Raw genomic sequence first — 16,256 nt, 5'->3', positions numbered from 1 at the left:
AGGTGCCATGAGCTGTTCTAGTGAATTACTCAGCTGTGGAAAGTACATCTACCTCTGGAGGAGCTCATTTGAATGTCACTTTATACTTCATTTCAAAGGTCAGCTTACAACATGGCCACGCTGAGTTAACTATTAACAGTTTATTGGTGCTGTCCTGACAACTATCAGTAAACTGTACAATAGTAACGAAATCTAAAAAACCTGATGATTCTGGAGTGTTTGTGTTCACTGCAGTCTGATGAACAATATGTACTGAGTAATTGTGAGGAAAATCATCTCACTGCCAGGAAATGTGTGTCAAAAGTTGTGTTTGTAACATAACCGAGGATAAAACACGAGGCTCAGTTTCTCTGGTTTTATGGTGATTCAGTGACACTCTTCAATACATACAATGACACAGCAAAAAGAAGCTAGTATATTTACAACATCAAATAAAATAGTTAAGAACTTGAAATCATGAAACGGTCACAAGAACAATAGAATAGAATATGCTTTATTGCCATTATGCAGTGTATAACAAGATTGGAGAGCTTCTCCTTTTCAGTGCAAAGAAATCTTAAAGATAGTGCAAACAGTCTATTTACAAATATACAGTATAAATAACAGTGAATGAGGCAGTGGTGTGTATTGCATATTTCACATTGTATTGTTGGCTGGGTGTGAGACAAAAGCAATGCAAATCTTTGTAGGATAAATTACAGGGCCAGTCATTTTTACTGTACAGAAAATCCATTTAAAATATCCATAGAATTCATACTGATTTTTAAGAAAGACATTGTAACGAGAAACTTGAAGTTGCTTCCAAATGTTTGGCCTGTAGTTTACACTGAGTTATTCTGAGCACTGAACTGTAGATATCTGTAAAGGTAAAAGTGATGACATTTCTCCTGGAAGAATCACAGTGTGGAGATCAGAAATATCACATTTCTGCTCTTCATATTACAAGATAAGATCAGATCAACTTAATTCATCCCAGAGGAAATTGTTTTGCCAAAGTACAATAAAGAAAGGTTAGTGGAATGTAGACAATTACACAGAGGATAGCAGTTAGATAGAATCAACAAAGAATACAAAGTACAAAATAACACAAGTTCAAAGTGTAAACTGTCAACTAAATAACAAGAAACAGGTAAACAGAAAGTGAAATGAAAGTAAACAGATATTGCACAGAAATAAACACTGCCCATCCAAAACAAAGTCGCACACTAATATTTTGTTGGACTGCTTTTAGCTTTGAGTACGGCATTTATTTGCTGTGGTATCATTTCGATAAGCTTCTGCAGTGTCACAGCATTTATTTCTGTCCAGAGTTGGATTCATTTCTCACCAACATCTTATATTGATGATGGGAGAGTCGGACAAAGTCTTCTCCAGAACATCCCAAAGATTCTCAGTGGGGCTGATGTCTGGACTCTGTGGAGGTCAATCCATGTGTGAAAATGAAGTCTCATGCTCCCTGATCCACTCATTCACAATGTGAACCCCATGAATCCTGGCATCGTCATCTTGGAACATGTCTATACCATCAGGGAAGGAAAACTCCATTGATAGAAAGACCTGGTCATTCAGTATATTCAGGTATTCAGCTGATCTCATTCTTTGGGAACATAATGTTGGTGAACCTGACCAACCCCAGATCATAACCCTAACCCCCACAGGCTGGTAGGTACTAGCCATCATGAGTGCATCACTTCATCCACCTCTCTTCTTACCCTGATGCCTCCATCACTTTGGAACAGGGTAAATCTGGACTCATCAGACCACATGACCTTCTTCCATTGCTCCAGAGTTCAATATTTATGCTCCATAGCAAAATGAAGCCTTTTTTTTCCCCATTTAGCCTCACTGATCAGTGGTTTTCTTGGGGCTACACAGCTGATAAGTCCCAATCCCTTGAGTTCCCTTCGCATTGCACATGTGAAAATGCTCTTACATTCACTATTAGACATAGCCGTGAGCTCTGCTGCTGATTCCTTATCATATGCCTCAATCAAATGTTTAAGTGATCTCTGATCCCAATTGTTCAAGAGTTTGTTCCGACCACATTTCTTCCTCAAAGATGATGGTTCTCCACTATCCTTCAGGTTTTAATAATACGTTGGGTGTTTCTTAATCTGATTTTAGTAGTTTCATCTCCTTAGTTGTTTTCTTTGCTTCATGCAAGCCAATAATTTGACCCTTCTGAGACAGATTAACATCCTTTCTATGACCACAGGACATGTCTTCCGACATGGTTGTTTAAGAAATGAGAAGCTACTCACTGCATCAGCTAGGGTTAAAAAAGTTGTTGCAGCTGAAACGTATTCATCACTGCAGTAATTATCCAATGGAAGGTTCTTACCAATTTGTTTCGTTAAATCCAGGTGGCAACTTTTTTTTTGGACAGGCAGTGTATCTGAAATACAATGATGATATTGATAGTTTGCAGTTGTTTTGTGTGTTTGTAGTTGCTTTGGGTCTCTGAGGTCATTTTGTGTCTCTTTGAGTTTAGTTATTAAATGTGTCCTTGTGTGATTTTGAAAAACTGCAGGAGTATCTGGGCTGATGAATCCACACAAACTATTTCCAGCTGCAGGTCTGTCTTCATAGATGATGATGATGTTTGGTGTCTGAGTTTCCTCAAACTGTCTGAGGAAACCAAGCAGCTGTTTCATCATATGAGAGTTTCTGTGTCTCTGCTGGTCCCCGGGTTTGAAATAGTCACTTTGACGCAGTGACTTCTGAGAATAAAGAATGATGGCATGTAAAGTGTGAACGTGGGCTTTTTGGGGAAATGACCTTAAAAGAAGCAAGGCTTGCCCGAGTGAGAGAAAAGTTACTGGAATAAAAAGAAAGAAAGGAGGAAGTCAGAACATGATGGGAGGTGGTGAAATGAGGTTTCCTGCTGTATTTCACAACCTCGCCATCAGCAGTCTTGTTTTCTGGCTGCAGAAGTGAGTTAAACCCCAAAGAGACACCGCAGAGAACTGAGGATGGCGGTTTGGGACGAAAAGGTTCTTTGGAGCTTCATGGTGCTTCTAGCAGGTAATACTGAAGCAGCATTTTTAATTTTATTTCTTAGATTTAAAATGTTGCTTAAACTCTCTGACTCACTGTTCAAAACCACAAGCCAAAAATAATTTTTAAAAGAAAGTTTCCAGCAAAGTCTGCTCTTAAACTTCATCTGGAAAAGTAGCAAAGACATCTGGAACACTTCCATCTGATGGTTCAATCGTAGGAACGCACAAGCCTGTGTTTGAGTTTTTCTTGTCTTGAGAACATTATTGGCATCATATAGATTCAATTAAGACCAGGCAGGACCTGTCCAGTGGGTTTAGCAGTCTTACAGAGGGTTTTAAATTCAGTTTTAATAAGACACAAAGACTAAATAACCAAATTCGAGCAAATCTGAGATACTTAAACTGTTGTAACATTAGCAGGAATTTTGTTGTCTTTGTGTGATTCTTTAAATTACTTCTGTTTTTTCTCGTGTTTCTTCCTTGATTTTATCTATTCAACTGTGATGTTAAGTTCAGTTGAGCCAAAGCAAATAAAGTTAAGAATAAAAAGTGTTTTTGCCCTATAGAATAATAGCACTTTGTGACCCCAAACAAGTAACCTTAATTTGATATTTTAGCATTTAATAACAACCAGGCACAGTTTTATGTGACAGGTTTTCATACTAACTAAACACCGTCAAGGTGTTGTATAAAATAATATGTGTAATCTGTATACTTTAAAGTCCATTTGGCCTTTTGATAGTTTTTAAATAGGTTAAATTAACTTTTACAAAAAAAGAAAAGAAAAAACAATGCAGTAGTTTGCATTAATCTTCTTGAGTTCTAATAAACTTATACTCAACCAAGAAACTACACTGACTTAGTGGAATTAGGTTCAGTTAAACACATTTTTAAATTAAACATTGGAAGCATAAACTCAAGTTTTTAAGTTGGTGACTCATCCAAATACAGTTGTTAAAACTATATTTCCATCTTATTTTAAAGAATTGTTTGTGTGACAAATGTTTAGTTTGACAAATTTTTAAAACTCAGTTGTTCCAGATAGATTTTCTTCTGAGTTGTTTTTTTTTTTTTTTTTTTTGCTTCTTCTTCTTTTTAAAATTATCATCACTTCAGTTAATACAACAACCCCAAATTTTGGTAATTAACACACAATTATATAAAATATTTCAATCTTGAAAGCAAAAATGACACAAATTAAATTTAAATTCCCTGCAAATTCTAAATACACATTTATAATTTATTATTTTTTTCCCACTAGTTTGCTAAACTAAGGGTCAGATGGACAGATTTCACCCCTAAATATGACTAACATCAGCTCAGTGCAGCAGAACAACAGATTCCATCAACTGTATCAGCAGCTGTACAATAAGCTCTGTACACGAGTCCACTGTTGGTCAGATCACAGCAAAAAATACTGGCAAATTTATTGCTTTCATGGAATTTATTTGTAAAAGAGTTGCTACTTTGCTTGAAATATCACATCTGTTAAGTAACAGACAATCTTAACTGTCTGAAACATGTTAAGCTAGAGGAAGGAATGTGAAATCATGAAGTTTCATTTAGTCCGTTTCATTTAGTTACTACAACTTGAATTTAGTTTTTACATTTGTTGAGCCATTTTGTGGCTTTTAAAACACTTTTTCCAATATTTTGTCCAAACTGGGATCCTACCTACTGCCACCAGCTGTAGCTACAGCACTAACAGTTCAAAAACACCTCATGCAACCCCACCCTAAGAAACCAAACTGCCCCTTTAATATGTGCATGTAGATAGCTTTTAATCTAACCAAACTTCAACTAAAACGGACTGTAATCTGTCTTTGATGTTCAGTAACATTTACCACCTTTAACCGTGTGTTTTCCAGGTACTGTGGCTCAAAATGTGAGCTATCCTGTTCGATCAGTTTGTGCTATGGAAGGATCGACGGTCACTCTGCCCTGCACCTTCACATACAAAGAGTTTGCAGAGAAGAATGGAAGAAAGGTTTCCATGCAGATTGTCAGAGTGGTCTGGTGTAAGAACCATGAGATCTGTCAGGGTATCACGCCATCTGTATACGACAGCGAAAAACCCAGCGACCAACGCTATCGATACCTGGGAGACAAGAAGGGAAACTGCACTTTACAGATCAGAAACGTAAAGAAGGGAGACAACGCAACCTTTCGCTTCAGGATGGAAACAAACGTTGCAGACCAAAATTTTACTGGGAAAACTGGAGTGAATGTCACCGTCAACTGTAAGAGAGCTGATGTCTAATGTGAACAATAATACTAATATCAGCGAGCATTCATAATCTTCCAGAAGAACTGACATAGTTTACTCTCAGCTGATGTTAAATGGACTCATGTGACATTTAGTGCAGTTATTCAGGTTGTCAAGAAGCTCTTGGTCTCAGTGACTTTGAGATCAAGTGGGATGAAATGTGGTTCTGGATGAGTTGTGAACAAACGTTTACATACAGTTGTATGTATCTCACGGCAGTCTTGAGTTTCCAGTGACTCCTATAACTCAGAATTTTCCACGATGGAATCATTGAAACACACACGTCCTTAACACACACACACACACACACACACACACACACACACACACACACACACACACACACACACACACACACACACACACACACACACACACACACACACACACACAAAAACAGTCATGCATTCATTCATAGATTTATTACAGGTTTTCTGGAATTTTTATCAAATCTGAAGGGTCAAAAATATGCATACAGTAACTTGAATTATCAGTTTTTGGTGATGTAGAAAGCTGTATTTATTATTTTTTCTTAGTTTGATGGCCACTAAACTTTCATGAGTGTTTATGTTTGACTACAGCTGCTGACTCCTCCGAGCCACTTTGACACACTCATGAGCCTCAGCAACAAACAGTACAATGTTTGTGAACAGCTAAACGAAACACAGAAAATATTGTACCTGCTAAACATCACCGGGTCAGTTTTAATAGTACAACCAAAGAATTGCTTTATGGAACTGCTGCCATTGTTCCCCTGTGATCCCACTAATAATTTGTTCAATTAGTAACCAAGATCATAATGCAATGTGCTGCTAGATGCCGCAAAATCAGCTGCAAACATATATATATATATGTTTTGTCCAACTAAATTACATCATTCATAATCACAGTATATTGAATGGAAAATGTATTTTGTTATTTTACTTTCATTATTTTCCACATTCAGATGATTATTTGTAACATCAGATTAATTACATATGAGGGAATCTGTACAATATCAGCAGAACTTATGTATATTTCTTTGTTTTTCTGCTGTGTCCTGGCATTTTGCACTGTTTGCTGCTGCTGCCAACTTACCCGCTACGGGATTACTAAAGGCTTATGTGATCGTGTTTCATTTTAGATGGCAGTAAAATGAAAATAAACAGCTCTAGTGGTGCTGGAGAGATGAGAGGGGGTGAGACGGTCACACTGCGATGCACTTCAGTCTGCTCTTCCCACCAACTGGTCATCACCTGGTCAAAAGATGGACTGACCCTCCCAGATTCTGGCCCCGTCCTCCAGATTGGTCCTGTGACTGCAAGGGATTCTGGGAACTACACGTGTGCTGTGAAAAACAAGCCAAATACAAGATGTGTGCCATACACCGTGCAGGTGAAGGAGGCAGAGGCAGGTTCGTTCCCACATTTACACTGCAGAAGTTGTGCTAATGTTAGGAACAGAGAGCGTCTGAGTCCCTCTTTGAGGCTGCATCCAATCACACACTCATTACATTTGTACTGAACCAAGACAACTGCAGCTTCACAGGTACATTTTTTTACATTACTGGATGAAAGATTTGACATGCAAAGGGATTATTCTCAAATTATCAGGGGCCTTCTGCTCAGTCATTACTCCGCCAGAGAACGTGATGGAGTTATGTGACGGTCAGCGTACGTTTGTCCTTTTGTGAATCTGTCAATCCGTCTTACTGTGAACAACATTACTGAAAAACAGACTAACAGATTTGGATTAAATTTTCAGGGAAGGTCAGAAATGACACAAGGACCACCTCATTAGATTTTGGTAGTGATGCAGCTTATAGTCTGGATCCACGAATTTAAGAATTTCTCACTGCGAGATAGTGGCACGGCGACACTGTAACTATGACAGCAAGTGAACACTACATCAGCTGCCTGCTGACAATCACATGATTGATCTTGCTACAATCGGGACTTATCCGTCGGAAATGATACAAGGAACAATTGGTTAAATTGTGGGGGTGTTTCCATCAATTCCCACTGCTCGCTACATATTTAGGTCACATGATTCAGTATCCATACATAATGTACACATGCATAACACATGGGAGATTTTTCTGTGAATATTTCAAAAGTTATCGTGAAACTTTAGTTTGATATATCTAATACTCTCTGAGTTTTTTTTTTAAAATCCTGTTGACCTACTTTCAGCAGGTTTTCTCACACATTGAAATTTGAAGCAGTTTGAACAATACCTTAGGAACTATTAAAGATAAAAACCTGATATTTTCACTGTTTATTCTCATCATGTCATTGATTCAAAATCTCATATTAATGGACAAGTTGGTAGAATAGTCTCTGATTATAGAGAAGTTGAGATATTAGGCCATCATGAAAAATCCCATATTTGGGCAAGGATTAACAAACAATTGATAATGCAACACCAGTAATATTTTTGGAACCATATGCAGCTGCATGTCACAGCAATACAAACCATATAGAATACTTTTCAATATGAAAAACTTGATCACAAAAATGAAAAATGTTGTTTCCCTTGAGCTTTCATAAACAAAAAAAATGTACATAACCTAATCATAGTAGCAACAGAGTTCTGGAGTTTCAAAATGGTTCTCTGATTATAATGAAGAAAAGCTTTTTTTTATTATTTATTTCTAGATATGTAAATATCTTTATTTTCCTAACCATTCTGTCTAGGCTGGAGAAATAGAGTGAACTGTTACCTACAGGGTGGGCCATAAATTTCCATACATAGGAAAATGTATAATGTATATCTTATTTACAAGCATAACTTCAACTGTGCTAATGCAAGTTCATCAACAGTGGAAAACACGTATTAATATGTGTTTTCGAAACAGTGGTAATCACATAGAGCACATTATATAAATAAAAACAGTTGTCCAACATAAAATGTTTATTTTTCCTATGTATGGAAACTTATGGCCCACCCTGTATTGTACTTATTGACTTCATACCAACTACACATGACAGATCTCCTCTACAAACTGCGGTCCAAAATTTTTTTTAAAATTCACATATTTTTAAAAAATCATTTTTCAATTTCAAGCTTTTATATTTAATAGTTCCTGAGATATTGTCATTCAAACACAACCTCAAATTCCAGTGTAAAAAAAAAAAAAAAAAAACTGCTGAAAGTGGGTTGAGGGATTTTTAAAAATATATATATAATGGAAAGTATTTCATGTATCAACCTAAAAAAAAATCCCAAATATTTTTCATAAATATTTTATGCCATAAAAAAATCTGGCAAATCAGAGATGGTTGAACAGAAAATGTCCTAAAAAATGATGATTTCAGAAGGAATGACTCAAAAGTGGAAGCTAAAAAAAGACAGACATTTCCTTGTACGTTAATCACTATCAGCGACATCTTTCACATACAAGTGCTCATGTGATAAGTCTTACTGGAACAGGAAATATTAACTGGAGATACTGAAACTGATGGTTAATTTCTGTGCATGTTGTAACTTTGACAGACTGTCACCAATAAAAAAGTGTGCAATAATTTACCAGTTTATGGTGTTTTTCCAGACGGTAACCTGCCTCTAATAGTCGGTGTGGTGTCTGGGGTCCTGCTGGCTGTCATCACTCTCATACTGGTCTTCTTCATCATCAAAAGGTACTTAAATAAATAACTCTGCCTTAATCCTCCAAACCCCAAAACCTGCTGATAGATTTGGAAAGCGTGTTGTTTTTAATTGCTAAAATTAAACAGAAAGCCTCCGGTTTTCAGTTTTCCGATGACCCTCATATGAGTCATGTGTGACAAGCTTAAAGTTGTGGAATTTCATCAGAATCTCTTTGTTCTGCATTTCTAATTTAAAAACTCATCAAAAATAAAATGTTTGCATTCATCATATCCTGTAAAAAACTAAAGATTCTGAGCCCCTTGGCAACATTGATTCTCCATGACTAACTCAGCTGTGGCCAGCAGTCAAAAACTCAGAGAGGAAAGGACAATGAAAGATAAAATTAATGCAGCATACAGAGGAGCGAGTTGTTGGACGACACATTCAGCATGGTGAAGCATCTTTCTACTGCTGATCAGAGTACGGTAAAAAGGCTTGTAGAGGCTGTAAAAATGGAAATAGTTAAATATTAACGGTATATGGTCATGCTAGTTATGGTCTTTCCACAGAGGTGCAGGACTTTGTATTGCAGTGAAAAATTAGGTCACAGTGAGTGAAAATGTGATAAGAGCAAAGAAAAAAAACACACCTAGAAACTGTTCAAAGTTCAAAGGGTTAAACACAGTAATTCAGCATTTGCATTTATTCAGCATCGTGCTTCGAGACCATTACATTTCAGAGGGAAATACTGCACAAAATGCGTCTGGCACTTAGAGTTACATGAATTACATGTTAGATAAATGCAAAATCAGGATGTTATCACTGACTGCTCAGCATTTCAGAACCCAATACTCTTCATTCTTGTGTCTTTGTAAATGTGGCACCAAAGCACCATGTTAAAGATAGAATACCAAAATGTTATGTTTGATGCTCATGTTCATTACGTTGTCAACATTTTTTAGAATATACATATTGAATGCAGGGTTGTCATATGTAACTGGATATTTTTGAAGTTATTTTTTTTCTAAAACTTCCTCTTATGTTCTCTATAAGGTACAAAGATTTGATGAACACTGAAACTCCACTTTGTTGTGATATTATCAGCCTGTTTACAGTTACAGTCGCATAATGTTGATTTTTACAGAGAATGGCAGCTAATAGAGAGAATAAATGTTATTTATATAAAATTAATACCGGTTAAATATGCGTGAAACAGTCCTGGCTGACTCAGTCGAGTCATGGTTGTCCTCTCAGTGCTTTTAAGATGTGGATAATTCACAATGAAGCAAAGACTGAAAAAATTAAGACAAATAAAGAAGCAAAAAGTACAAAAACTAATATAATTTACTATTTCACTTTGTTTTATTTAGAACTAATAAGTCTCATTCTCAAGAACACTGAGGCAAATTGAATAAATGCAGACACACTTCAAATTATTATTATTATCAGTTTATTTAAAAAGGGACCATGTACAATATTAAACATAAATGTTTCCATTTGATGTATTGCACCAGAGTTAGCTTTAAGCTAATTTCCATCTGCAGTCCCTGGCAATAAAAGAGGAGTCCATGTATGTCTGTGACAGAAACAAAATGTAACTATTTAGCTAAAAAGCGTTGAATTAACAAACAAATGAGACAAAGACCAGTAAGAATAATCGTGACAGAGATTCATTAAAGCCACCTTCACACAGCCATTGCGCTAACAGGCATGCTAGCTAGCTTGGTCTCTGTGTCGCTACGTTAGCTAACACAAGCTCATGTTAGTCCTGCTTCCATCAGGATTTATTGTTGTTGATTTTTCTAGGAGAAAACATTTACATTTCTTGATAAAATAAGGAAAAATTATTGGTTGTTATTGTACCTAGCATGCTAGGTAATCCCACAAGAATGTAGCCAGGCCATCGTCATTAGCTATTCTGCCTATTCCTATATGATTAGTTAAAACAATGGAAGGATTTATTTTCCTTTAATTTAAAATATGTATGTTTTTTGTATTAATAATTGCATATTTATTTGTATATATTATATATATTTACATGTAACTCGTAATCACAAGTTATCTTTTGTAGTTACATTGCCAGTTGATGATAAAAGAAATCAGGCATTTTTACATGTGATTGCTGTGTGCCATTCTTTCTTCAACACCTCCTTTTCTTTCTTTAAACATGTTTGTTTTCTATTTTCAGTGCTTTTCGTGGTGATAGTGCTTGTATTGTTGCAGGAGGCGAGTGGCAGCAGAGGATCAGAGTGATGTGGGAGGTGAAACGGAGGAAAAGGTGAGTCACAAGTGTGAGCAACTGTCTCGATATAAGATAAATTATACACACACACACACACACACACACACACACACACACACACACACACACACACACACACACACACACACAAACACGCACACAGTACCGGTCATAAGTTTTAGATATTTAGAACACCTCAATTTTTCCAATTTTTTATTGAAATTCAACTAATTCAAGTCCAGTGAATAGCTTGAAAGGGTACAAAAGTAAGTGGTGAACTGCCAGAGGTTTAAAAAAAACAAAACAACAAATTGAATAATAATGTACATTTCAGAATTATACAAACAGGCCTTTTTCAGGGAACAAGAAATGGATTAACAGCTTAAAGCTGTTCTGCAGCAATGGAGGTTGATCAAGCCTTGAAAGTTGGTGCTACCAAATCCTTCGTATGTCCCAACTTTTCTTGATTATTTACAACCTCCTCTGTCTGCATAAAAGTAGTGTTGGAACAAACTGTGGCACCAAACCCCCCAGAGCATTATTTGAACAGTATTGTACTGCAGAAAGTAGTGTGTTGCTATGAAATGGTGAGGAAAAGGAATTAACAATAGAAGAGAGACAAACCATCATAACACTTAAAAATGTAGGTGTTTCCTTCAGAGAAATTGTGACGAAAGTCAAAGTATCAGTGAGTACAGTTTTCTTCACCATCAAAAGGCTCAGAAACTGGGAGAAACTCTGGCAGGAAGAGGTCTGGAAGACCTAAAGCCACAACAGAATCAGAAGACAAGTTTCTGAGCATCATCCAAGAAATACTAATAGTATATTAACTGTGTCACACAGAAAAAAACTCATGTTCTCATGATATGTGAAGTATGTTTCTTGCAAAATGCTGTAAAGTTATCAGTGGATTACTAGTAAGTATATTAGTAATAAAGAAAATAACTCAAGTTAAAAATATGCATATTTATTTTAAAACTGTTGAGGAATAGATTGTATGAAATACAATGCTTATACTAATGTAAAATGCTATTTTTTTAAAGTAAAGTAAGGGTTTTAAAGCCTTTCTAATTTGCAGCTTTTTCAACACTGCTGAGAGCAACTTATTATATTTTTAAACCACAAAGGATCACAGCTGAATATGAAGCATTCCTTTATTTCTAGTTTATAACCCGCCGCTTGCCATCTGCCACACAGACAAGCTTAGATCTAAATAGCTTTCAAACATCTCTGTATTTTTGGTCCTCTTCCTCTTTTTTACTTTCTGTCTGTTTTTAGCATCGTGATTACATCTCCAGCAACATCATGCCTCCTGCAGAGCTAGAGGAAGTCTATGACCGACCACAAACCAGCCGAGCTGTGGAGGACGTCAGCTACGCCGCTGTCCAGTTCAAACAAAACAAACAGAAAAGGTAGGACAGACGGATGTTTGAGATGTGGGAGGTCAGTTTTACATGCTGCTTGTAAAAAGCCAAGAGAGATTAAATTTCCAGGTGTGAATCAGATACTGACGGAGAAGCTCAGAGGAAGTCAGAAATAAATACAGAGATCATTATCTGAAAAGAAACAGATAACATTACTGAACTTTGTCTGTACAATTCAGGCATGAAATGCTCACAGCTCTAAGTAAAATCAGTGAATAATAACAGCTAAATAAAAAATATTGCAAAAAGAGCTGCAAACAGCAGATAGGTCAGTTTTTGAAAAAAATGTTCTTTCAGCTTAATCATCTTAAATGTTTGTACTCTCAATTTTTCATAAAGTTACATACATACTTTGTGACATGCATAACACCCTCCAAAACATATAAGAGACAAACATCCTGTAAGTCTGAGAGGAGAAAGTACTTTTTTTAAAAAAAAGGCATTTTTCTCACAAAGGGATATACAACATGACTGAAAACGATGACTGAGTGTGAGATTCTGAACATTTTCATGAAGAAAATGTTAGTTCCACTCCCACTCATGAATGCTGTGCTTTACATGTACAAATCTCTGTGATGAAATGGCATTGGAGACGGCACACAAATTTCCCCTTGTCCACTCTTTGATTTGACTGACTTGTTCAGAGGTGATCAATGCTATAAAGGGAGAGAGGGGCTCGACTGATCTCCTTTTCGCAGTAAAACAGTAACAAAAGCAAACCTGGAATGTTCTATAATCTATAAAATGGCAGTTTGTCTGTACACTAACACAAGACCTCAGGAGATAAAGAATGAGGATAGGCCTTTGTTAAAGAGAAAGCCAAGAGAGGAGCGACTAGGTGTTTCCCCACAAGTCAAAAATGCTTCAAATTGAGGTGGAAAATGTTCCATTTTTGAGCCCAGCAATGACAAAACTTAGGAAGTGAGTTGAACTCTAAATATTGGAGGTGACTACAGAGAACTCTGCAAGGATGGCTTTTTGTGTCAGTGCACAAAGGTTTGAACTGGCAAAGCTTAAAAAATACATAGAAATCATTACTTGTTTCTTGTTTTGAATTGCTTTATTAAAAATTTTAGCATGTTGAAAAGACTAGAATTATTATTTTTTTAAATTTCACAGTTTTCTTTTTTATTTTATGAAATAATCTTTTGTTTTTAAATAATTGTTGCAATGATATGTTAGAAATATGTAACCATCTCTTATTGTGTCAATTTTTACTGTCACTTTTTGTTACCTTTTAAATCATTTAAATTTTATGGGCGTAATTTTTGATGATTCATTTGTTACGATAATTATATATTTGCATTATTATTTGTAATTTAATTTTAATTGAGTTTTTCTTTATTTAAGATTTTTTGTGTTTTCTTATGTTCACATTTGTAAATCATTTTTAGGGTCCGAGCGCCTTCGCAAACCTATTGGAATGCAGGAATTATTATTGTTCAACAGGCATTAGTGCTCAAAGGTTGTCAAAATGTTCCGGTGGCCCCAGAATTTTGGTGTTTCGTATGAAACAGGAAGTGCCATCTAACTAGTCTGTACGTGCTCCAATCTGTCCCAAGCTTTATATGTTTGATCAGAGTCCGGGTCTGATGACATCCCTAGGCCATTAGCTATTCACAGTCATAGCGCCATCTGGTGGACATGAGTGGTGATAGCTGAGCTGCAAGGACCCGATTAACGCTGCTTGCAGCTTTACTCCTAATTTGTATTTTAAACTGCAGATAAACTGTAAATTATTCATGGAGAAAGTTACCTAAGAAACCCTGGTCCCAAAAAAAAGGATAAGGTGAAGATTCCTTTCCAACAGAAGAAGAATGAAAACACAGGCTCAGACTCAGTCTTAGCTCCATTTGGTCACAGTCTTAATTTAGACTTAGATTATTTTGGATGTGCCTTGACTTGGACTCAGCCCTGTTTGGATTTAGTCTTTACTCATACTCTGCTTCTTTTGTTTTTTCAGACAAGTGCAGGAGGCAGAGGACTCCATCATCTACTCTTCAGTCGCCACTCGAGGCTGAAGTGACATCTCACAGGATGCCATTGAATATACCGACCGCTGGAGGCTCTGCCCAATGGGAGATTACATTTGTCAGTTACTTTGATCAAGTTCACTTTTATCAGTCTGGTAAGTGATGGTTTGTCACAGCAGTGTATAGTGTGTGTTGACCTTCTACTTGACAGCAAGCAAAAGGTTCTCTACAGGAAACAAAAATTACTTTTTGGAAGGTCAGAGCTTCTTCTCTCCATTTAGATTCAGGCTTTTCTTCTGTTACTTACTTGTGTCTTCCTGTAACACACTTCAGTAAGAGCTATATTTCTGTACTTACAGATGTGGGGGTACAGTGGGTGTTTTTCAAGCCATTCTGGCCCACAAGCCGCTGTGCAGTGGAAGATAAGGCATATATCAGGGTATCTTGAGCTAGACTTGAAGTATGAGCAAATGGACATAGCACGCAACAGTATTCATTTTGTAAGAACAGATGCAGTAAATTCTGGACGCAAAAAGAAATTGTGTGAAATTTAATTTGGAGCAGTATGTAACCAGCATTGCCCAAACAGACTGGGCTTTTCAGGAGTCAGGTTTAAAGATACAGGAGCTAAAAGTGTGTTAGAAGATGTGTGATGTAAAGTCATTAGAAAAATGTTTGGTTAGGTAAATTGTGTGACAAGGAGGCTTCTTTTCTCATCGACTTCTATGCAATCGTACTTCTTCTCCCGAGGAGTCGCCCCCTGCTGGCTGTTAGAAAGAACGTGTGTTGAGGTCACTTTTCAGATCCGGATTATATACAGTCTGGGTTTTCTGTTACTGTCCTTCCACTGCAACTCATCAGGGACAAGACAGCAACTTTGGAAGGTATTTGCTTTAGTTCTGACTGCTTAGGTTCGTACAAACATCTTCCATTACTTTTTTTTTTTTTTTTTTTTAACAAACCCTTCATGAAAGTTAATGTCCCATATGAGCGGGAGAAAACATTACAGCAAGATACCTGGTACTGAAAAAATGTAATCTAGCCTAAAAAAACAACAACAAAAAAAAAACAGTTCCAGCAAGTATCAGCTGGTGTGTTCAGAACCATATCAGAAGTAGAAATCTGTTGAAATCATCCAAACCTAAAGTTGAGCAGGATTTTGTCTCATTGTTTGTTCTCATTGCAAATAAATTATTTTGTTTTTACCTGTCATTTTTATTTTTGCAATTAAACACAAACATGCATATTTCTGTAATTTACTGTTTTATATGAAATGCTTTATTTTGTGCCCTGTAAATAAAGATGAATTTAAATTGAGTGTTCCTGTTTTTGTGTTGGGAAACCCAGAAACAGGTACACATCCAATGAAATGTAAAATCTTAATAAAGACAATATATTGGGCTTACCAGCACTGAGACATCTTAATCTGTGGGTACTTCTTTCTTAGAGTCAAATAGTCTTAATATGTTCAGTAAGAAAAAGAGCTGAGTAACAGAGTGTGACCCAAATAACTGGAAATGAGTTTCATAATTGTAACACTTGAGACACAGAAAAGAAGGAAGTGTGAGTTTCTTTCAACATGTTTAACCTAAAACACGTCTGAAAACAGTGTCACATGTTTACACAGAGACTGAATCGGACGTTGTGTTTTTATTTGGCAGTCACACACTGGTTACACATTCAAGGGTCTTTCTTTATCTTATTATATTTTACATTGTAGAAGAAAACCAAAGACATCAGAACTATGAAATAACACAAGTGAAATTGTGTGGAAAAAGAAAAAAA

The 16,256-nt window shown here is 36.3% G+C and overlaps 1 protein-coding gene across 1 annotated transcript; it reads left to right on the top strand.

Annotated features, from left to right (window-relative positions):
• The first annotated feature begins 2,785 nt into the window (after positions 1-2,785).
• LOC111578036 (uncharacterized) lies at positions 2,786-15,888 on the top strand. The gene is made up of 7 exons (XM_023284618.3): positions 2,786-3,024; positions 4,868-5,239; positions 6,389-6,658; positions 8,795-8,882; positions 11,056-11,110; positions 12,353-12,486; positions 14,462-15,888. The coding sequence occupies exons 1-7, from the start codon at positions 2,973-2,975 to the stop codon at positions 14,517-14,519; spliced, it is 1,029 nt and encodes a 342-aa protein (XP_023140386.1). The 5' UTR covers positions 2,786-2,972; the 3' UTR covers positions 14,520-15,888.
• Positions 15,889-16,256: the final 368 nt, after the last annotated feature.

The sequence above is a fragment of the Amphiprion ocellaris genome, chromosome 9 (assembly GCF_022539595.1).
Source record: "Amphiprion ocellaris isolate individual 3 ecotype Okinawa chromosome 9, ASM2253959v1, whole genome shotgun sequence".
Classification (NCBI taxonomy): domain Eukaryota; kingdom Metazoa; phylum Chordata; class Actinopteri; family Pomacentridae; genus Amphiprion; species Amphiprion ocellaris.
Note: the sequence above shows the minus strand (reverse complement) of the source record. Positions and strands in the feature narration are given on the sequence as shown.

Coding starts and splice junctions, on each gene's coding strand:
- LOC111578036 (XM_023284618.3), top strand. CDS start 2,973: ATGGCGGTTTGGGACGAAAAGGTTCTTTGGAGCTTCATGGTGCTTCTA. Junction 8,883..11,055: donor GTCTTCTTCATCATCAAAAG/GTACTTAAATAA, acceptor GTATTGTTGCAG/GAGGCGAGTGGCAGCAGAGG. Junction 11,111..12,352: donor GAGGTGAAACGGAGGAAAAG/GTGAGTCACAAG, acceptor GTCTGTTTTTAG/CATCGTGATTACATCTCCAG.